Source organism: Ursus maritimus, unplaced genomic scaffold (genome assembly GCF_017311325.1).
Source record: "Ursus maritimus isolate PB19 unplaced genomic scaffold, ASM1731132v1 scaffold_25, whole genome shotgun sequence".
NCBI classification, from domain to species: domain Eukaryota; kingdom Metazoa; phylum Chordata; class Mammalia; order Carnivora; family Ursidae; genus Ursus; species Ursus maritimus.
In genome coordinates, this window is record NW_024425008.1 from 40,029,170 (window position 1) to 40,053,958 (window position 24,789).

The 24,789-nt window shown below is 34.4% G+C and overlaps 1 protein-coding gene across 5 annotated transcripts in view; it reads right to left on the reverse strand.

The window, feature by feature from the left end:
- The window catches only part of TXNDC16 (thioredoxin domain containing 16), a 118,716-nt gene that overhangs the window by 14,576 nt on the left and 79,351 nt on the right, over nucleotides 1-24,789 (reverse strand). For all 5 annotated transcript variants that reach the window (XM_040641834.1, XM_040641836.1, XM_040641833.1 and 2 more), the window contains exons 13-20: nucleotides 22,545-22,688; nucleotides 22,018-22,077; nucleotides 19,342-19,510; nucleotides 18,868-19,004; nucleotides 11,451-11,535; nucleotides 9,379-9,517; nucleotides 5,488-5,648; nucleotides 2,558-2,748 (exon numbers count right to left, since the gene is read on the reverse strand). In XM_040641834.1, the coding sequence (XP_040497768.1) occupies nucleotides 2,558-2,748; nucleotides 5,488-5,648; nucleotides 9,379-9,517; nucleotides 11,451-11,535; nucleotides 18,868-19,004; nucleotides 19,342-19,510; nucleotides 22,018-22,077; nucleotides 22,545-22,688 (1,086 nt within the window). The remainder of the gene's footprint in view (nucleotides 1-2,557; nucleotides 2,749-5,487; nucleotides 5,649-9,378; nucleotides 9,518-11,450; nucleotides 11,536-18,867; nucleotides 19,005-19,341; nucleotides 19,511-22,017; nucleotides 22,078-22,544; nucleotides 22,689-24,789) is intronic.

The following is a 24,789-nucleotide window of genomic DNA, read 5'->3' on the forward strand; positions in this document are numbered from 1 at the left end:
AGGCTCCTTGCTCAGCGGGGAGCCTGCTTCTCCCTCTGCTTCCTTCTCCCTCTGCCTGTTGCTCTCCCTGCTTGTGCTCTAACCAATAAATAAAATCTTTAAAATAAATAAATATTTAAAAATAATAGAGTAATTATGGAGAAGTGTGTACTTATTGCCATTTTATTAATGGTTTTCTGGCTGTTTTGTAGTTCTCTGTTCCTTCTCTTGTCCTCTTCCCTTGATGAATTGATGACTTTCTTTAGTGCTATGTTTGGATTCCTTTCTCTTTATTTTTTGAGTATCTATTATAGATTTTTGGTTTGTGGTTACTATGAGGTTCACATAAAACACACTATGTATATAGCAGTCCATTTTAAGTTGATGGTCACTTAAGTTGAAAACATTCTAAAAGCACTACATTTTTACTATTTCCCCCACACCCCAGTTTTATGTCTTTGGTGTCATATTTTACATCTTTTAATTTTGTGTATCCATTAATAATTTTAGAGATGGTTGATTTTATTACTTTTGTCTTTTAATCTTCGTACTAGTTATAAGTGACTACTATCTTTATGTTTGCTTTTAACAGTGAGATTTTCTCTTTCATAATTTCCTTCTCATTATGGCTTTTTCTTTTCCACTTAAATAATTCCCTTTAACATTTCTTGTAAGGCTGGCTTAACTGGTGATGAGCTCCTTTAACTTTCACTTGTCTGGGGAATGCTCTGTCCTTCAATTGTCACACCATAGCTACAAAATGACAACACCTCATTCAAGTCTATAAAATAGCAATGCAAATAGAGAAGTGAACACAGAGTGACTGAAGAGTTCAAAACCTACAACTGAAAGGACCCCTATACCATGTGACCAGAATGAGTCAGAGATGACTGGTAACAACACAGATCCAGATTACGACTTAAACAATATAATTAATTTTTCACATTTCTTATGAAAATATTAAAATTAAGACTTAATAATGCCATCTAACAGCACCCAGAATAGCCAGAATCATCTTGGAAATTAAGAACAAAGTTGGAGGATCAAATTTCCCAATTTAAAACTGACTCTAAAGCTGTAGCATTCAAGACAGTGTGGTACTGGCATAAGGACAGATACAAAAACACATACAGGAATGTTCATAGCAGCACTATTCATACTAGCCAAAAAGTGGAGACAACCCAAATGTCCAACTGGTAGATTAAACAAATGTGGTATATCCATACAATGAAATACTATTCATCCATAAAAAGGAATGAACTATTGATTCATGTTATAACATCAATGGTCCTTGAAAACTTATACTAAGTGAAAAAGCCAGATCCAAAGGCCACATATTATATGATTCCATTTATACAAATTGTCCAGAATAGGCAAATCCACAGAGACATAAAGTACATTGCCAGGGAGTGGAGGGAAGGAGAAGAGAAAGTGACTGCTAATGGGTAGGGGGTTTCTTTTTGGGGTGATGAAATGTTCTGGAATTCAGTAGTGGTAACGGTTGCATGACCTTGTGAATATACTAAAACTACTGAATTGTACACTTTAAAAGGATGAATTTTATGGTATGTGAATTAAATTTCAATATAAAAATATCATCCATAGGCAAGTTAAACATAGTTAAAACTGCCTAACTTAACAGAAAAGCAGACCACCTGGGAAGAACAGGTGTGCTGCAATGATTGACACTTAAATTAGGTATCTGATTACATATACACAAATATACATAATGGTAGATTCACAGTATACAAGCTGGCTGAGAGGCGATATGACACTGAATTGGAGTTTGTACACAAGAACTGTGTGTATACGTATACATACAGATTTATATACACACACCCCTCATTTCAGGACTCTGTCGTGGACAATGTCAAAATATAATACAGTTCATCTGGTATCCAATAGCAGAATCCTCGGGTAGTGTCTTAGGAGATTTCTCATTACATCAAATTTCACATCATCTCCTCAATATACTAATGATCTAGTTTAACACAACTTATTTAAATTATAGCAACAGGCCTGTTACCACAACTGTACATAAATTAACATAAACATCTGTACCACAGATATAAATTCATGTATGTGTTAGAAAAGTAGAGATTATGACATATCATAAGCCAGCATCATAAACTGACCAAGATCTATTTTCTCATGGTCCAAAATTCTAGCTCTAGAGTAAAAGAGATGCAGGTTGGAATCCAAGCTTCCTTATTTACTGGTTAATTATTTGACTTTGAACTAGTTACCTAACTCTCCTACAGGTAACAATACTTCCTATGACTCTTAGGAGAATTAAATGAGTTAACACCTGTGAATCACTTAGCATTGTGCTAGACACCTATTCAGCATTCAATAAATGTTATTACTATCATTATATTTAATAAAATATAATGGTACGTATTTTCTGGGGGTAATAAATACCACAAAGAAGATTGTTCCATGACAATGCTATAACATATTAATATTTAAGATACTTACAAACATTACAATTCAACTCATTCTAGCATATATTAGCTATAATTCAAGTTTAAAAATCTATGAAAATACATAACTGTGTGTATTAAAACAGAAAACTTACTGATATGACTCTCAAGTCCTGCTTCCAGTTTCTTCAGCCACAGTAAAAGGTTTTGTTCAGTGATAGCCTGATCTGAAGGAAATGCAAATACTTGGCCACCTGAATGCAGACTGACCACAACTAGAAGAGGAAGGGGAGGCAGGGTGTTAAAATATGCCTGCAAGATTCCTCTTCCCACAGGAGTATTCTTTCTGCAAAAGGGAGCAATTGAACACATTAGTATTTCTTTAGTAAAATTATGAAAACAACAGGTTGTAGAACATTAAACTTTAAATATAGTATATCATTAAGTTTATTTTATAAAAAGACATCCTAAAAACCAAGAGGTCTATAACTATGGTATTAGTAATCAGATTCTATTTTTTAATAGTTTATTATATTTTAATTTTTTTATAATAATTTTTTATTATATTATGTTAGTCACCATACAGTACATCCCTAGTTTTTGATGTAAAGTTCCATGATAGTAATCAGATTCTTAATGAATTTCTTTTAACATGGGCACTGTGTTTCTCTTAGGAGGGGAAAAAAAAAAAAAAAAAGGCAGCCAGTGACTATTTTCATGAAAACCAGTCATAGTTCAAAGATTTGTCATTTTGGGTTTGATATAATCAATAGGTTACTCTCAAAATTGAGCCAAGTATCTGATCACATGTCAACTTAAAAATTAAATGGTTACAAACTATAAAATAATAAGACATTTATAATAAATACTTCTCCAAATAAAGTTGTTTTTCCTCAGGAACAAAGAGAAGGGGTTAATTTCAAATTAAAAAAAAATTTTTAAAGTTATGGTCATACACGGAAACCATAACTTTTAAGATTCTTAGGTTTCCTAAAACAGCACGTTCCACATTATGGAAAATACTGTTTTACTCTGAGATACCTACAAAGATAAGTACACTGGGAAAATTTCTTAAGCAGTAGGTTGTACTGTTGGTGAACTCTTCACAGAAAAAAAATGTACACTGACTGCCTCATTCTTGTAATTTTTCAAATGAATTAAAAATGTCTTTTCGTTTGAATTTAAACAATGGATAGTGTGTATTTATGTGAACTGTGTTCACAGACATTAAATCAAGCCATACATCTAGAAAACATAACAGAAAATATTGTTGGGGAATGCACTGAAAATCATCTGTAACATTTTAGGCTGCATTTTTAAAAAATAAAGGTACAGAAAAAGGAACTGAAGAAAAATGCAAAAATGTCACAATGTTTATTTTTCTGTATTTGCCTCAATGGACATCAATTACTTTTAAAATCAGAAAAATTACTACTTCTTAAAATTTGTATGACACCAAAAGGAAAGATAAATAAAAATAAATAAATGGACTACATCAAATTAAAAAGCTTCTGCATAGCAAAGGAAACCATCAACTAAATGAAAAGGCAACCTTTGGAATGAGAGAAAATATCTGCAAATCATCTATCTGATAAGGGGTTTATATCCAAAATAACTAAAGAACTCACATAACAGCAAAAAACACAAACAATCCAATCCAAAAAAATGGGCAGAGGAACTGAATAGACATTTTTCCAAAGAAGACATACAGATGGCCAACAGACATATGAAAAGATGCTCAACATCACTAATTAGAGAAATTAGGGAATGCAAACCAAAACCACAATGGGATACTACCTCAACCCTGTGAAAATGGCTAGTATCAAAAAGACAAAAGATAACAAGTGTTGGCTGTAAAGAATGTAAAGGATGTAAAGAAAAGGGAACCCTTGTACACTGCTGGTGAGAATGTAAATTGATACAGCACTACGGAAAACAGCAGTGGTTCCTCAAAAAACTGAAATAGAACTACCATCTGATCCAGCAATCCTACTTCTGGGTATTTATCCAAAAGAGATGAAAACAAGACAGTGAAGAGATACACGCCCACGTTTATTGCAGCATTATTTGCAACAGCCAAGATACAGAAACAACCTAAGTGTCTGTCAATAGAGGAATGGATAAAGAAGATGTGGTACATATACAATGGAATATTACTCAGTCACGAGAAAGAAGAAAATCCTGCTATTTGCCATAACAGGGACGGACTCTGAGGGCATTATGCCAAGTGAAATAAACCAGACAGATACGTGGTATCACGTACGTGAAAAATAAAAAAAAAAGTCAAATTCACAGAAACAGAGTAGAAAAATGGTTGCTGGGGACTCAGGGTTGGGGGAAATAGGAAGAGGTTGGGAAAAGGAAACAAACTTTCAGCTGTAAGATGAATAAATAAGGTCTGATAAATAATGTATAACATGGTGACTATATATTTTTTTTTAAAGATTTTATTTATTTATTTGACAGAGATAGAGACAGCCAGCGAGAGAGGGAACACAAGCAGGAGGAGTGGGAGAGGAAGAAGCAGGCTCATAGTGGAGGAGCCTGATGTGGGGCTCGATCCCATAACGCCAGGATCACGCCCTGAGCCGAAGGCAGACGCTTAACCGCTGTGCCACCCAGGCGCCCCTAACATGGTGACTATAGTTGTAAACACTGTATAATTGAAATTTGATAACAGAGTAGAACGTAAATGTTCTTACTCCATCCCCAATTTATTTATTTATTTACTTACGTACATACATATAATGTGAGGGAATGAATATGTTAATTAGATGGAGGAATCCTTCTACAATGTATGCATGTATTAAATCACAATGTACACTTTAAATATCTTGCAATTTTGTCAATTATACCTATATACGTCTGAAAAAAAAATACCATTCAGCAATAATTTATTGTAAAACAGAATTCAATCTAAAACAAGGTCATCTTAGACCATATGAGGAAGTTTAGTTACTAAAATATAACTTGTACACTGGTCCCATAATATTAATTCCAAAGATACAGAGTTTCATTTCCTAATGAAAATGTAATCATTATAGTTTATTACCTTTTACATGTTAAAAAATAAAAATACACTTACAGATTTAACCAGCAAGGGGTAAGTGAATCCAAGTGTTTCTCTTTTACCAGCGTCAATACTGCTTTTTTACACTGAGGATTTATGCTGCCATCACTGAATAAAATAAGTAATGGTTTTTGAAGTCTTAAATAAATGGGAAGATTTTCCACAGTGATTTCTGGCTGTTAAAAAAAAAAAAAAACACAGAGAATGAAGAGACATAAAATAGAAAATAATGTTCAAATCACTCATGCAATTTTAGCTTGTAAAATGTAATTCAAATATATTTTAAGTGGAGATTTTGCTATACTGACTAATAACTATGAATATCAAGAGCTTTTTATTTAAGCTCACTTTATCTTAATGAGTTATTTCCAAAATAAAGCTAATTTGAAGATCAGCGAGTTACCTGTTCTACAAGGATGTAACACTTCTAATAATTTCTTATGCTAAAATCTGGGCCAGGTTAGCCAACATACATATGGCAAACAAAACTCTTATTGTATCTAACATAAAATTTTGGTGAAAAAAATACTGAGTTTTAAAGATATAATCCTTCAACATCTATGATTACTTAAAATAAAAATCTTATTTTGTTTCAATACAATGGATTTTAGCATAATTAATATAATCAAAACCATGTTTAAACAAATAAAAATATCAGTCTCATTTCTTTTCAGTTTAAGCTCAAATACCAAACTCTGGTGTGTACTTTTCCTTATTTAGTTCTCAAAGCTACTTTTCTCTGCCAATTCTCATTTTTCTTTTAATTCTTTCTCTTTCACACTCAAAATCCTCTCTCAACACCTTCCTCTTTTATGACTTAAATCTTAGATCCCCTTTTGTCCAAATTTCCTTATGTTGTCTTCTCATATTATCATCTTTAATCTTCCACACAAGTTATATCCCCTTCCTAAAATTGACAGATCTCATCAGGCCAGCAGATCTCCTCACTCTGAACAGATCTGAAACACTAGGGGAGATGGAGCCACCACTACAAAGTTCAAAATGTTATGCTGGCTACTGAATCAGAAAGAAGTAAGATACTTTCCCTGCCCTCAAAGAGCTCCTACTCTAAAGGAGGAGACAGATAGACAAACTGCTGTGATCCAAGAAAATTTAATGTAGGACAATAAAATTAAGCTAAAAAAACAAAGTAAAGGAGCTCATGGATGATTTTAGGAAGTGGTATCTGATCTGGCCTTGGGCAAGAAATAAGATCTTGACAGAAGAAGGTATGTGCTAGAGCCGGGACTCCAGATATAGGGAGCATCATGGGGACAGCCAGAGAGGTGTGAAGGCATTCATGCCGTCTGGGAACAGTGGGAGTGAAGTCTGCCAGACTTAGGCATGCAAGAGGCAAATGCTGTAAGACCGGATGGGAACATGCCTTCAGAGGTATTCTAGCTCCCAGGAAGACTGAGATCTTGCATCAAATGAGTGACATGGTTATGCCTGTTTTAGAAAGATGACTGACTAGAATACGAATCTGTGAAAGGACAGACCGGTGACAGGCATTTCAGGGAAGAAAGACCAAGAGTTCTGTGAGTTGAGGAGGAAAGATCAGAAACTCCGATCTAGGAATCATCGGTATAATGATGGTAGAAGTTATGGGTATGGATAAAATTTCCCAGAGAAAGAACAGCAAAAGAAGAAAATGACTGAGGGGTCAAGATGGAATTCGAGACTGGCCAGAGGGTTGAAGGAAGTATCTGGAGAGAGGACTGAATTGCAAAGGCCAGAGGAACAGAGAATTTTTAAAAGAAAAAGCATTGTCAATAGTTTTGGTTGCTACTTACAGAAAAGGTCATCAAACATGGTAACTGGAAGGTATCCTTTGGCTGTCAGTATACAAGAGGCTGTAACTTATCCATAATAAAAGCATAATTAAAGGAACTTATTAACGTATCGAAGCAAAGTGCTATCAAACTATGTTTAAATGTGACAGCCTTGGATAGATCATTGCTTATGTAATTATCGTGTATTTCAGATTTGGGCATTATTTCCCTAGCCGAATTTATCATCAGGTTATTAAAATAAAAATTGGATGCCATATAAAAAATGTTTACTGTCTGGCCACCCATTTCTCCTTCCTATCCAGATGAAGAAACCAAAGTCTTTCTAGCACCTTAGTGCAGGCCAGGGGATGAGCTTGCGGCTGGCTGGCTGGCTGCTATATACTCTAGACTTCAATCACCAACACAGAGTATTTATGGAAAGGTCATAAACTAAACGCAAAACAATTTTTATTATAGCTGTTTGGTTTTTAGTCAAACACTGTAAACCAAAACACTGTTAACTAGAAACACTGCCACAATGCTAAACTTATAAACAGATTCTGATAGTTAAGTTTGCCCCAAGTGTCTCAGCCTTAAAGAATATAATCTTAAAAAATAGATACCAATTTTTTACCCATCAGTCAGGTGAAGATGAAAATTTCAGAGTAAAACGTTCTAATCTCCTCCCATGCAAAACAGGAACAAGTATCAGCAGCCTTAAACAAGTGCATGCCCTTTGGACTAGCAATTCAAATTGCTAAATTCTGTGATTTTACCATGAGTATGTAATCATGAAAACACCCAAAGATTATGCACAAGGCTGGTCCCTGAGTAAAACAAAACTATACTAAAGACAACTTAAATATTCACCAACAGGAAATTAAATGAATTGTGGGGTTTTTAGTGCAACAGAATATTATATAAATATTTTTAAAAAGTATATATATCTTCATTTCTTGATGGAAATATCCCTTAATACAAAAAGACAATCACATAGATATACATGGAATTTCTTTTTTTTTGAGTTTAGGGAAAATATTTCCCCCAAACATCAAAGAGGTTACAGTTGATTCCAATTTTCTTCTCTTAATAGTTCCCTGAATTATCTGGGAAAAGGAAGGCAAAGGCTTATAATAATTCCAAAAATATTACACTATGTATATGGCTAAGGAAATATTCATTTAATAACATGTCATTAAATACAAAAACATTACCTTAATAATTTGGAAAGCTACATCCTGAAAATATTAATGATTTGATTAATTATAGCCTGTAACTTTAATGGGAAGAAGGGAGGGAACAGAACCAAGGTCACAAAAAGATTTAATAAAGACTACAGCCATTAATCTGAGCCTAAAATGTAATGTTATTTAGATCATCATGGCAAGAAACATAACAGGAGGATATTCATTCAGTATTTATAACTGTTAATAATGCTTCTTATGCCACTTAAGAAATGCAGAAAAGCATAAATTTACAATATTCTAGCTATGTTTAATATAAATACAAAACAACTGAAATTGAGAAATGCAGGTTACAACTGTTATGCCCTTGAATTCACTATTTTCAAAGGAAGCAGTGGAAAAGGCTTTTCATAAGAAACTATTTTTTTTTCCAAAACTGTGTAACATCCGTTGAATGCTCACCAGGGGCCAAATACGACACAGAACACCATACACATGTCTCAGTCCTCACAATTAAGTCTCTGCAGCAGGTGCTATGACCACCTGCATTTTACACATGTGGAAAGTGAGGCACAGTGAAGTTAAGAAAGAGCCAGTACGGAATCAAGCAAGGATCTGAAGCTGGGTAGTCTGACTCTCCAGAACCCAGGTGCTTTATATATACATACCACATTTCAGCCTAGATTAAGTACGTCCTTCAACTGGCCATCAGCTACACTAGTCTCAGCAGTAAAAATAATCCAAAGACATGTAAACTTTTAGCAGTGGACTAGGGAAGCTGTACACGTAATGAGTGAGCAGTAAAACAGAGCAACCCAATGAATCTTCAGCACAAAACATCACGCCCTGTGCCAACAAAAGCTGGAAAATGGTGGATTAAAACAGACTATTTTTAACTGGTCTAGATTTTCTTATTTTTAAATAACATCCTTATTATAAAATATACTCACAAATGTTTCCAGTAATGCATTTGTTATTATTTGAACTATGTCTTGTGCATGGGAGTTAGCTAATGGAATGCTCTCTATTTTGCCTTCTTTGTGTCTGGCCAGCAGCAGGGCTGGAAGGGTTGCAGCATATTTATTTGACCTACGGAGAAATGTAGTATTAAGATTTCCAATAAAATATAGCAAGTCATCAAAAACATAAACAATTAGTCTGAGAGGTCAGAGTGGGAAGTAGCAAATGGGGAAGCCCTACTACTAAAGAAAAAAATGAACTCAATTTCCCGGCAAACTTATCTTCTGTGTGAGGCTATGTGAGGAAGTTCAGGAGCCTTGACAACCTAGATTAAAAGAAAGCAACAGACAATAATCTAGCCAAAATTTTTTTTCCCCTCTAGACAACTTACCCATCAAGAAAATGTCTAAATAGGATGAGGAACATAGTGGATGGTTCTCAACCCTTTTGTACTGCTCACCATACTGCTGAGCAAGGAGACAAGCATCTACTAGAAACCTACAATTTTCCAGGCACTCTTTCAGGTACCTTTAGTTTTTATTTAACCGTCAGAATGGCCTTATAATCACCTGCCTTTGACAGGTGAGGAAATGGGACTCAGAGAGTGATAAATGGCAGAGATAGGATTCAAACCGAGTGCCCCAGGTAGGGTCTATGCTCTCTCCCCTGTAACCGAGCCCCAATGTGCTACTTCTTACCACTAGTTTTGCTATTAAAAAAAAAAAAAAACGGGGCTCCTGGGTGGCACAGCGGTTAGGCGTCTGCCTTCGGCTCAGGGCATGATCCCGGCGTTATGGGATCGAGCCCCACATCAGGCTCCTCCGCTATGAGCCTGCTTCTTCCTCTCCCACTCCCCCTGCTTGTGTTCCCTCTCTCGCTGGCTGTCTCTATCCTGTAGAATAAATAAATAAAATCTTAAATAAAAAAAAAAGGAAAATCACTAAATTAAATAGGAAAAAGGCTTGGTATGAAATGACCAATGAGGTAGTCACATTTATATCATGTAAAATCAATTGATGCTAACACAAAGCATAGACGTTATAATACTATAAGCATTAGTAGAGGATCCAGTCTTCAAATTACCTGGAAGACTCTCTTAGTTGATCAGTTGTTTACAAATAAAACATGCTCTGAATACTACTGGCCTACCTCTTTGGACCACAGCTAAATGCACAATGACAGCAGAGTAGAAGATAGTGGGTGACTGTCCATGTGGCAGGTGACTAGATCTCATATTTTCTAAAGATCTGAAGTTCAGTATTTACTTTTCAAAGGTCACTGATTTCATGCATAGAAATGGAGCTTAATCATCAAGAGCATATGTCACCAGTGTTCAGGATGAAAGATCTAAGCTCAGAAATCACCATTAGGAATATTACAGTCAGAAGGTAAGCAAGACAAATTATTGGGGCTTATCAACTCCACTTGCACCTGAAGATAAGCCATTAATGCAGAATGTGATGTACATGTATTACTATATGTATTGTGTATATATATTAATAATCCCCAAATTTTCAGTTCAGTCCTTCACTCTGGAATAACTGAAATATCTGGTAGTTCACAAGAGTCCCACATTCTACAAATAAAGCAACTTATGTGGCTAAAACAGCACTGATAAGTATATGTTTGCAATAACTTAAAATTAGGTAGAACTGTCAGGTATAGTTATATCACCTAAAACTCTGGTAGAAATATGAAAAAATTCTGATTTTTATATATACCTTGGTGGCAAATCAAAAGCCCAGACACTCAAGATATAAAATTCCCCAAAAAACTTTGATAATTTCAAAGAACCAAACTGCAGGTAATAGAACCCAAAGAGGAAAATTTTTATAGGAAGATGAAATAGTATGAATCCAAGGTTGCCCCTATGGGGACTCTAGCCTAAAGTAAAAATATTTAAATTCTAAATAGCCAGGTGGTATTTCCCAGATCTTCTTTGAAGAAAATTAAAAATTTAGTTATATTACTACCTATTTTCCTTCATCAACTGTGTAAAGACAAACAATATACTATTTAGCAAACTTCCCCCTCTCTAAAATTAGAAAACCAACAAACTTACAGTATCAAAACATCTTCTTCAGAATAAATTCCAGTGATAACACATCCTTTTAGGTAGTTTCCTGCTTCAGTGAAATCTTCTTTTGCTATAATACAAAGACAAGACAAAAATCTGAAACCTTTAAAATTATGTGTGCTATTCAACTGACGGACAGATTTATAAATGGTTGTAATTTGTTATTCATTATAAAGATAAATATTTACAGGTGGGTCTTATATAACTTAGTGGTTCTAAAATAAATAAATTCTTTTTATGACATTTGATTATGACAGAAATGTAAATTGATATAATGTAATTAGGGTTCCCTAAACAAATGTACTCTAAATGTGATTTATCAGATTTATAGCATGCTAATCATACAGAGTTACTGAATAAATATTTGTTGCTTTTTAATTTACTTCTAAGGTAAAGTAAGTGGAGACAGCTATCCTATACATAGCCTGGAAAGAGAAGCTGTATGTGAAATGAGGCACACATTATCATCACAAAATCTAGAAATGCCGATATGCACAGAAAAAAAATGGAAGGCTAGAAATTCTAGTCCTTTAACAGTATCTGTGTTAGGATTCTGCAATTATGAGGTATTTGTGTCTTTTCATATTTCCTGTATTTTCTGTAATGTGTTTTTGTTACCTTTGAACTTTGATTAATTTGTGTATCAGTCTTTCCTCATTTGTTAAGATACAGATATTAAAAAATTATTTCTGTAGCTTTCTGAATACACTTTTATAAATAATAGTATATTCTGGATCATGTTAATGACTATTTTATAACCAAGAAGCAAGTCTGAATTAAATAGTCATAGACTAATGAGGAAAGAACAGAGGTAAACTTATGTAAATGATGTATTCTTGCCAAATGATAACTCAGCTCACTCCATGGAAGGTTCACGGCAGTTCAACAGAAAACTGATGATGGAAGAACTGAATCATAAAGCACCTAGTAGTCTGGACGTGCTGAACCCAAAAGATCTGTACCTAAGCAATCAGTACTGTATTCATGGTGTGAGTATCTGCACTGTTACCACCTGGCAACCACAAGGTTATGTTCTTTAAAAAGGATGCATACTTTCCACAAGACTAAGAAACACTGCAGGAAGCCAATTTACTAAAATGGCACAGTCAGCCAGTAGGCAGCACTGAGAGCTCATTTATAACCATGAATTTAATGAGAAACTATTACCCCTTGAAAATATTTTCTTCAGTCTGTGTTACACCAAAGCAGAAAAGATTCATAAGAAAAGTAAACAATTAAAGGGATGCTTGGTGGCTCAGTCGGTTAAACATCCAACTCTTGATTTCAGCTCAGGTTACGATTTTGGAGTTGTGAGATCGAGCCCTGCATCAGGCTCAGTGCTGGGCGTGGAGGGAGCTTAGGATTCTCTCTCTCCCTCTGCCCAACCCCCCCCAAAAAAAAGAAAAAAAAAGAGAAAAAAACAAAACAATTAGAAAGGACTGAGTGCCTATACTTTCATTTCTAAGAGAAAACAGAACTAAAGTCTGGTCAGTAATTGATGATCATTGTCTAAGGCAATGACATACTGGAATCTGTTTCAGCTTTTCTTTTTTGATAAAATAACAGTGGAAAATTACACTATTTCCATACAATTTCCTCATACAGAAGCCTCTCTACTCATGAATATGTTTCTTTTTTTAAAAATATTTTATTTATTAGAGAGAGAGATGCACAAGTGGGGGAGAGGGGCAGAGGGAAAGGGAGAAGCAGGCTCCCTGCTGAGAGGGAGCCCAATGTGGGGCTTGATCCCAGGACCTTAAGATCATGACCTGAACCAAAGGCAGACACTTTTTTTTTAATGTTTTTTTATTATATTATGTTAGTCACCATACAGTACATCCCCGGTTTCCGATGTAAAGTTCGATGATTCATTAGTTGCGTATAACACCCAGTCAAAGGCAGACACTTAACCAACTGAGCCATCCAGGCACCCCAGGAATATATTTCTTAAAAGGCTCTTCATAAATCCACTTGTTCATGTATCTTGTTACTTCTGCAATGGAAGCATTTAAAACTGTAGACATCAATCAATCAATAAAACTGTAGACCTCAGGTACATATCCATTTCCACTAAACCAGACTATTGATTTTCCTCTGAACATTTAAAACCAGACATACTCTCCTCGTTGGTTAAAACTACATGTATGTCAGAATATATTGCAACCCAAAGTATAAGAAAATAATTATTCTAAAGAAAAAGGTTCTTAAATCACAATAAGTATATTTGGGATGTAATATTAATGGTGACCTCCAATATTTAGTTGTGTAAATAGAAACATGTTTTAATTGGATAAAATAAATACATTAATTTAGCAATACTGCTTTTTTCCCCACTATCATGTTACTGAATCATTATATTTATACACATGCATATATGGACATACCGCACATACATCTATTTTTTAGCTCTACCAACAAAAGCTGAGAAGCAAGAACAACACTCCAATAACAAAAGCACTCCTAATCCCTAGACTTTGGTTTCTAAATTCAATGTCCCACTAAAAGGAACCTAGACTCTTGGTTGAGAAACGGCTAATTCCAGGAATGGGACTGGGAATATTTTGTGCCAAAAGGACATACCCAAAGAATGATGGAGACATCAAAAGGACACAGGAGTCAGACTGAAGGGGCATGACAGCAACTAATTATAACCCATTGAATAAAATAAGGACTCAGGTGTCTATACTGAAAAATAAATGAGAAGGAAATGCTCTTATGGTAGTATGTGAACTATGTTAGTAACATATACAGAAGAAATAGGCAGTTAGAAATTTTCCACTTGGCAACCACCATAGTTATAGCTCTTTCAAGCAATGGATTCTAAAACTGGGGTACAACAGCATAATGAGAAACAGGACATTTACAGAGCTTTAAATTCTATCCCCACAAGATACTTTTTTTCCCTCTGTAATTAATAAGTATCTTTCAAGTAAAGAGACCGTGCAGATACAAGATTGGACAAAGGAGACATTTCAGGCCTCATGGAATCCACTAATGTGGATTTAATCTTTAAATCATTAGAATCTACATGAACAATAAATCAATACCTGATATAAAATAAGTGCTCAGTAAATGTTAGTAGTTAGCTCTTATGAATAATATATGTACATAAAAATGTTAGTGAATTCATAATAGCCTTTTATTGTTACACATTTTCTCATTCAATAGATGTTGAAAGTAACTACCACATGAATATCTGCAAAAAACAAAAACAACAAAAAAGAAGAGAATCTACTATCTAACTGAAAAGTCTGAGAACAATCTAGTGAAATAACAAGCATCCTATCCAGATTATATCGTTCTGGCACACTAGAACAATCTCTATGTCATTTAACATTATGCTTTTGACTTATTTTTTATTTATTTTTTATTTTTTTTAATTTTTATTTATTTATTATTTTTTTAAAAGATTTTATTTATTTGTCTGAGAGACAGCCAGCCAGATAGGGAACACAAGCAGGGCGAGTGGGAGAGGAAGAAGCAGGCTTCCAGCGGAGGAGCCTGATGTGGGGCTCGATCCCATAACACTGGGATCACGCCCTAAGCCGAAGGCAGACGCTTAACCGCTGTGCCACCCAGGAGCCCCAGCTTTTGACTTATTTTTTAAAGACTTGTTCATTTGGGAGGGAGAGAGAGAGACAGCGAGAGAGCACGTTGAGTGGGGGGAGAGGCAGAAGGGGAGGAAGTGAGAGAGAAAGAATCTCAAGCAGACTCCCTGCTGAGCACAGAGCCCCATTTGGGGCTGATCTTACAACCCTGAGATCACGACCTTAGCCAAAATCAACAGTCAGACTTTTAACCAACTGAGCCATCCAGGTGCCCCTATACTTTTGACTTTCGTTGAGATAATTATGTGTAAATCTTATCATTTGTATAGAACTACCATAAAGTATACTGTTCCTATTCTCATATAAAAAAAAAAAAATAGGAAGAATCCCTTTCAGCATTTACAACCAGGGAAAAGTCTTCTCTGTGGATGATGGGCACCCTAACTTTTATATTGCCATTTATTATATAATGATAAGATGGCAAAAAATTCATCTTTCTGTTTCTGATTGCTGCTAGGTTGCTTGGGGTTAAGTTTTATGACCAACTACAGTGTTCTCTAGATATTCTACACAATTATCCCCTGCTCTGTTATAGCTTAACTCTAATTCTTGTTTTAATGGTTTTATCGTATTTGTGCTTTTTATTATCTGAAGACCTTAATTCTTTTTGGAAGGAAGCCCAGAGTAAATAATAGACAACCTCAGGGCACCAAGCCCCCGAGGAAGATTGAAGACAAAGTCAACATTAGAAAGGCAAAGACAAAGGAGTAAAACAGACTCATTCACTTCGCAATTTTTCATAAAGAGAATATAAATGAAAAAGCTCCTCTAGGATTTTGCCTTCTAAGATGGGAAGCCACAGAACACACATTCACATTCTTATTATTTCTTTCTAGTAAGTTATTTTGGCTTTTATTTTAAAAGATTTTGAAGACAACATAGAGGGGAACAACTAGACAGAAATTTGTATAAAGCAAAATTTAATAACTAGTTAACAGTATCTGCTATCTACAAATATGATGCTACATATACGGATACTCTTCGCGGAAAAATATCCTTAAATGAAAGAAAAATAAGGGGGCAGGTTTGCTAGATAAATGCAGACAGCTAACGTGATGGAAAAAACACTAAAGGTTTTGTTAGTCAATTCAAGAAGCCATTCATATGCAAAGGCAAGAGACTAACACTCTAAGCAATAGTACTGGTTAGAAAAAAACAAAAACAAAGCCCTGTGTACCCTTCCTTTACAACTTACTGAAAGGCATTCCTATGAAGCTAGAAAAAAATAGAGTCTAAAAACAGAGAAGCTGTGATATTAAAAGAACACTATAATCTATGATGCTACATAAAACTAATAAAGTAGAATTAATTACTAGAAGCACTGTATCAAAGCTGAATGAAAAAACATTAATATGAAATGCACCAAAAATAAGATGAATTAATTGACGGGTGGAAGGATGGACAGACGCACAGGTATGTGTTAAATCAAGTACAAGCTAAATGCTAATAGAATCTAGATGGTAGGCATATGGATGTTCATTATAAAATCTTTCAACTTTGCTGTATGAAAATTTTCAAAATGTTCGAAAAATAAATGCAAAGAATTTTTGAAAGAGAAATACATAATGCAAAAATATTAAAGTTTGGAAATAACGATAATTTGAGTCTATAATATGAGACCATAGAGGCCCATATAGAAAAAAAGATGACAGAAGAAATTAAAAGCATCCTCATCTTCTATAGAAGAAGTCCAAATCATTAAAATGGTCTTTAATTTTATGGATTCCAGTATTTTTGTTTTTTTAAAGAACATCTTCTCTGGCTCTGGGGAAAATAAAACCAAAAGCAGCATTCTCCATGTAGACTAAACTAACTAAAGAAATACTACTGAAGCATAAAACAAGCAACAAATACAAATCAGTTTAGACAATATGTATAAAATAATTTAAGTTCACCTGGAAGAGCCAACAGGCAAAAAGATTTTTTAAAAATGTATAAAAGACAAGAGAGTTGACCCAATTATATATTCAACATGTATTATAAAACTAATAGATTAGAGGGGCACCTGGATGGCTCAGTTGGTTAAGCATCTGACTCTTGATTTCAGCTCAGGTCATGATCTCAGGGTCCTGAGATCAAACCCCACATCACGCTCTGCACTCAGTGAAGAGTCTACTTGTTTCTCTGCCTCTGCCCCCTCCTTGCTTGCACGCACATGCTCGCTCGCTCTCTCTCAAGTAAATAAATCTTAAAAAAAAAAAAAAAATAGATTAGGTATTGACAGGGAGATAAAAGTGAATAAAATAAAAAATATTTAAAAAGATTGTATACACACACACACACACACATACAGACATGAATTTAATATGGTGATGATGGAACAAAAAAAAAAAAGAGAACAAAAGGACATGACCTAAGTCGAGTCAGATGCTTAATCAACTGTGCCACCTAGAGGCCCCTAAAAGGAAGGAAATTCTGGCACAGGATACAACATGGATAAGCCAGTCAATAAACGACAAATACTATATGATTCCACTTATAGGAGGTTCTTAGAGTGGTCAAACTTATAAAGATACAAAGTAGAATTAAGGCTTCCAGGGGCTAGGGAAACAGGGAAATAAAGAGCTGTGTAATAGGTACAGTGTTTTGGTTTTGCAAAATGAAAAATGAAAAAGTTCTGGAGATTAGAAGCACAACAATGTAAATATAATTGACACTGGTGAACTATATGCTGAAATGGCTAAGATGGTAAATTTTGCTACTTTTATCATAATTTTAAAAGAGAAAAAATATTCAAAGCAAGAAGACAATATAAATTAGTGTAAGAAAATATTATAAATTAAAACAAGAAGAAAATATAGGTGAATATTAACTGATAAGGATGATAGAGATTTTCTTTTTTTTAATTTTTTTTATTTTAATGATTTTTTATTATATTATGTTAGTCACCATACAGTACATCCCCGGTTTCCGATGTAAGGCTCGATGATTCATTAGTTGTGTATAACACCCAGTGCACCATGCAATACGTGCCCTCGTTACTACCCATCACCGGTCTATCCCATTCCCCCACCCCCCTCCCCTCTGAAGTCCTCAGTTTGTTTCTCATAGTCCATAGTTGATAAGGATGATAGAGATTTTCTATAACTGAAATCAATGGAAGAAATCTCAAAATCAATAAATACGAAAACAAATTTTAAACTGCTAAATATAAAATTATTAAAGCTAAAAACCAAACTGGGGGAAAATAATTGAAACAAACTGACAAGAACTTAATATTCTTAATACATAAAAATCTCATAGTAATTCATTAGACAAACACTAAAACCCCATTTTTAAAATGAATAACACATATAATACACAGTTTATAGAAAACAAAGTTATCCTCCTATTGGGAATCTATACCCATTAAATAGTCTAAATTCCACACAAAGACGCATATATTCTTTAGAGCAAAAAGAAAAAAAGGGAAACAAGAGATTAAATAAATTATGGCAAACAGTTAAATAAATTATGGTATATGCATCTAAATATACAGCCATGATAATTTTGAAGAATATTAATCACATGGAAAAAAATGCACCCATGTAATATTAAATAAAAACAGCAAGATACTAACCTAGATACACAATATTATCCCAATAACACAAAAATATATATAAATATGTAATACACAGGTACAGAGAAAAAAGGAAGGAATTATATCAAATTTAACTAAATAATCAGATTTTTTTCCTTCAAATTTCTCTATTTTCAAAATTCTATAATTTGAGTTCTCTATACTTGAAAAAGATATTAATTCATTTTTTTAAAAAACTCGCAATCAAGTTTTTAACTATTACCTAAATACTTACCTGTTGTCATGTTTGGGCTAAATAGTCCTAGCACCGACACGCTAGAGTAGGAGATCAGATCTTTATATAATTCCCCACTTAAATATTCTTCTGCTTCTTGGACAGATGTTATGTTCACTGGGCATGAAATCCTGTTGCTGAATGAATATATAACCATATTCAACATTAATTTTTAAAGATACTTTTCAGTTTGCAAAAAAATAAAACATACTGACATTAGCAAACACTATATTCCACAGGATAAATATCTGACAAATAAGAAACTAAATACTATTCTAATAAAAAAAAATCATCCCCATTAAACCCAATTTCTATCTCCCCCAAAGTGAAGGAATAAACTCTCTTCACCCTTCACCTTATGCTGTGATCTCAATTCCTTACCCCTTCACCTATTCAAAGTGTGTCAATGAAGTACAGGAATTAGGTTTATAGACCCCAAAATTTAAAGGTCTTAGGGAGAAGCTGAATACTTACAGCTGAATAAACTTCAGGAGATCTTCGGTTCCTAACATTCCAGTGTAAGACACCGGGTTCTTGCCTTCCTTGTACATCTTTACAACAGGAAATTCAGTAACATTTTGCTTAGCACATAAATCAGACCAGTCTGCACAGTTCACTCTAGTAAGCAGCATAGTGGATGTGCCTAAACAACAGGAAATGCACATTTTATAAATATTAATGTAGAAAACTCAGTTGTGTAGACTTGACAATATTTGTACAGCCCATTCTTATTTTAATCTCTCATCAGCATGAACTGCTTCCACTGGATACTCTTGTCCCTTGATTTTTGTAACCCCTTCGCCAATTAGTTTATTTCCCCACCTCCTTTGCTGCTCAATTTTTGGGTCCCTTTTGCATGCTGTTTTGCCAGTAGAGTCTAAGATGCCTGCAATATTACACCCCCTATACTTTATCAAGGCAGGAATTTCCAATGGTGTTCCTAATTTAAAGATTAAAAAAATAATTTAAAAAAAAATTCTCTTAGCTACAGATACTAGGTATGTATAAAAACTTGATATTTGCTGCCACCTTGTGACTGAGTATAAAATAGTCTTCATCATCTTAGACGAAAAGTGGCTTTTTCCCACAAAGTCAACAATGAAAGGTTATAGGACTGAATGCCCAAAGTATTACAATATTCTCCTCATTTACAAAGTTATAGTATGGGGCTTCAATGTAGACATAAAATAGTTACCTATATTACACGTTTCTACATTAAGCCCCCTGAACTTCCAAAACAGTCCCTTTATCTGATTATCTACTTACTAAAATGACTGTTACTCATAAAGAGTATCCTAAATAAAAAAAAGTAAATCAAGTCTTGGGTTGGTTATCTGTTTTTTTATTCTACAAACACATACAACTCACGGTCCTTGCATTGAGGGGCCAGGGAGTCCCTTTATTCGATCATTAGTAGAGAAGAATGTAAGGGAATCTATTTCCATTTTCATTTGGTATTGACAAATGGGCTGGGTGGGGGAGTAATTCTGTTATTCAGGGACATTATGAAATTATTCCTTCATTATGGTTTATATTTCCCCCTTCCTTTTTCTTTCTTCTAACTTTTTGCCAATGAGGCTGGAGGACCTAAAAGAAGAAACTATGGAACATAAGAACTAGGAAGATCGGTAGGGGAAGAAAGGGATAAAGAAAGGGGGGGTAATCAGAAGGGGGAATAAAGCATGAGAGACTATGGACTCTGAGAAACAAACTGAGGGCTTCAGCGGGGGGGGGGGATGGGATAGGCTGGTGATGGGTAGTAAGGAGGGCACGTATTGCATGGTGCGCTGGGTGTTATACGCAACTAATGAATCATCAAACTTTACATCAGAAACCAGGGATGTACTGTATGGTGACTAACATAATATAATAAAAAAACATTAAAAAATAAAAAATAAAAGAAGAAACTTAAATCTTTCCATAGGTTACAACTATAATGGAAAATCTGAAAGAGAGTAACAGGATTTGGTTTTTAAAAATATATACATATTAGGAATAACAGTATCTGTAGACTTAATCACCTCTTCACTCAGGTAATGAAGTAATCAAACGTTGGATCAAACGTGGTTGAAAAATGAACTAAGGAAAAATGGTTCAAAAGTGATTTTTTTAAATCTCTGATGTTTTATTACTACAGAACATGTTATATTTAGGACTGACTTTCTGGAATTGATTTCTTAAGTTCACAAAAGTCCCTAGTATATAAATAAGTTGTACACTAGTAGACATTTTCCACTAAACTCTACTATATTAGCTTATTCATTTATTCAACATTAAACCCCAAATATTGTACAATGTAAGGCAATAAGCCAAGTCCAGTGAGCTAAGGATAAGGTATGCCACCTACCCACCAAGAACTTACTAAAAAGTGAAAGAACCTATAACCTAGTGCCCCAAAAAACTAAATGGTGGATACATTCCTAAAGTAGCTAAAAGAATAAGCCTATTTAACTACAATAGCTAAGAAAAAGAAAAACAGTAGTGGAAAATCATATTACAGATATGAAGCATGCTACATTCTGTCTTATTCAAATAATCATAAAACATTATCCTATTCCATCATTATCTCTTACGAACATGCCTCCCTGCCTATCCCTACATCTTTGCTAGAATGATGACATAGATATTTTGAGTTCAAGTCCATTCCTTGGATTCTTATTTACCTACCCCTGGATCAGGTTTTCATAGAAGAGTTAAAAGATCTTGGCTATTGATAATATCCCAGTCCCTAAGGAGCTAAGTGAATAGCTTAGATCTTTGGTTAGACTGTGAGACTGGGTCTTATCTGTCATATTTTTTGTTTAAGTGTATTTAGTATTTATTTAATAATATTTAATAGTAACTGGCTCAGAGTAGGCACTCAATAAATGTTTGCTGAATGAATTCAGCCGAAAAGATTACTGGATTAACTGTGGCCACAAGTACTTAATATACATGCTCTCTACTTTGTACTGAAGACAGTCCCATGAAAAGAACCAAGATGAATGCTTCTGAGCATTTCTGAAACTCATGGTTCAATAACGTAATGATGGAGACACAAATTTAAAATGTGACATTTTATGTGCTTTTCTTCATCTTTAGGATGATATGATTTTACAAATAGCTGTAGCTTAGAATCAAGAAAATAAGCATGCATACCACATTACATACCTTTCAATTTAATTGCCAAATCGATATAGGATTGCAGAAATGCCATGGATACTGCTTGCCCTACATTAAAATAAAAAATTTAACAGTTATTTCAACATGCATATCTCCAAAGCACCCATACCCTGACATTAACAAACATAATATAGATTTATAGGATCTCCCAAAATTGTTATTCCTTCATAAGAAATATTCTAATATACAGTACTCAATATTGTGCATTCAAGAGGATTTTAAATGCAACTAATTTTCTGCCCTCAAACTGCAAGGAATATAGTTGAAGGGCTATTACTTGAAGCAAAAAGCAATATATGCCCTATAGATCCATAAGAACTGTTAATATATTTGAAACATTATCATGAATTAATATTTTTTCTAAATTAGTAAATCTTTCAATATGTGGAGTCTACTTGTGACACATGAACGCTATGTCATTCTACAACATGCAATATACAGAATGCAAAAATAAAATCCACCAACTTTACATCCTCTAATATGTAATACTCCCTCCTCTAAAGGCTCATACTCACAACCAGCGTAGAAAAGCACTATGCTATCAGAAGCCACTACTGTCTCATCAAATGTCTCTTCTGTTAGTTCCACCGTGAGTTCCAAAGGTAACCGTCTCTTCCTATCTCTGTAAACAGTTTCTGCCACTTCATCATCTTGAATATCTAAAATATTCAAGAATAAATTAATGTATATATAAATACATAACTTATACAAATACAAATTCCACTGTATGACAAGCACTGTGATGGACACTAGGAAAACAGTAAACAAAACAGATGTAGTCCCTGACCACAGGGAGCTCCTATTTACAGAAAAGTCAGACAATAAACTCATCACTGAATAAACACATAGTTATAAATTATGTCAGTTTAAGGAAAGAAAATGGTACATGAGAGATTATAACAGGGAGATCTAGATTGGAAGAAACAAAGCCTTCCAGCTAGAGAATCAAAAAAAAAAAAAAGTCTTAGGCAAAAAGAAAAACATATGGAGACTCGAAGACATAAAAGAGTTTAGCATGCACTACGTACTGAAGGAAGGCAAATTTGACTAAAACAAGATGGGATGAAGGAGTAAATGGCATGAGAAAACCCTAGACTAGCCTGTAGCTAGAACATAAAGAGCCATATAAGCCAAGAATTTTAGATTTTATTCTAAGTGCATCAAGTTATGTGGATTCTGAATATGTAAAAACCTATCGTTAACTTAGACAAACTAACCAACCACTGGATCCATCCATTTATCCATCCATCCATCCATCCATCCATGTATGGAGTTAAAAAAAAAAAAATCTTGCTTTTGTAAATATTCTGTTGGAAGTTTGTACAGATTATATGGTAACACTGAAGAGACATCTGACTCGACTAGAGAGACGAAGTTTCCTAGAAGAGTTGACACTAGCTGAATATTAGAAGAAAATGAAACTTAGGCAGTGAAGGAACGCAGTGGAGGCATACAGAGCAACGGGAAAAGCATGTGCAAAGGCACTGTAGCATGAGGGGGCATGCAAATGGAAATGCAAACACTGACTGGCTATCTGATGATATTAAAGATTACTGTTAGTTTTTTAGATGTAATAATAGCAATAATAATGGGGTTTGGGGTTGGTTTTTGTTTTTGTTTTTTGGGTTTTTTTTTAGAGAGAAAGAGCAAGCAAGCGAGCACAAGCCAGGGGGTTTGGGGGGGCGGGGTTAAAGAGAGAATCCCAAGGAAGTTTCATGCTCAGCATGGAGCCCAAGATAGGGCTTGATCTCATGATCCTGAGATCATGACCTGAGACAAAATCAAGAATTGGACACTTAATGGACTAAGTCACGCAGATGCCCCAATTATGCTTATTTATTTTTTAAATTTATTTAAGTTCAATTTAATTAACATATACTCTGTTATTAGTTTCAGAGGTAGAATTCAGTGATTTATCAGTTGCATGCAACACCCAGTGCTCATTATGTTCATTTTAAAAGGAGAAACCTCATATTTCTGAAATACACAGCAAAATCTTTTTGGATGATATATTTGGGATTTGCAACAAAATAAGGGGTGGGCAGTGACTGGAACAGGACAGCCATGGGTTGACGGTGGTTGGGTGGAGCCAGGTAATGGATACCAGGAGACTTACTCTATTATCCTTCTTTATGCTAAGTTCATAATTCTTTATAACAACACATTACAAAGAAAGGAACGGAGGAAGACAATTAAAAAATGAAAGTATTATTCTCATATGATTTCTAATACTATAAAATAAAATACTAGATCTGAATTACAGTGCATCTCTAAATGTTCCAGCTGTGTGACTCTGGGCCTCAGTGTTCAAATCTGAAACATAACAGTTATACTATACTAACTTAAAGGAACTTTAGAATACCACATTCCACGACACTAACAAGGTACAACTCCAATACCAAAATTAATAAAGGCCTATTTTCCTATTTACTGTATTTTTTCCTTCTTATTCACATATTTTCATTTTCCTTCCAGTCCTTTCTTATTTCCCAATCCATTCTTGTCCTCTTCTTCCAACACTTCCTTTCCCTCTTTCCTATTCTCTCTCTCAATAAGCTACCCTCACTTCTAAATTGACCCACTCTTTAGCTCTACCTTTCACCTATTCATCAATACATATATATGTTCTTTTAAGCCATACATGTGTAATATTTTTTCCGTATCATCCTTTTGTAGAATTCAGTCCATTTTACTCTGATTCATCCTGTGCTCATTTCCTTTGAAGGATACTTTTGTGTTGTGCTCTCACATGGTAACAAA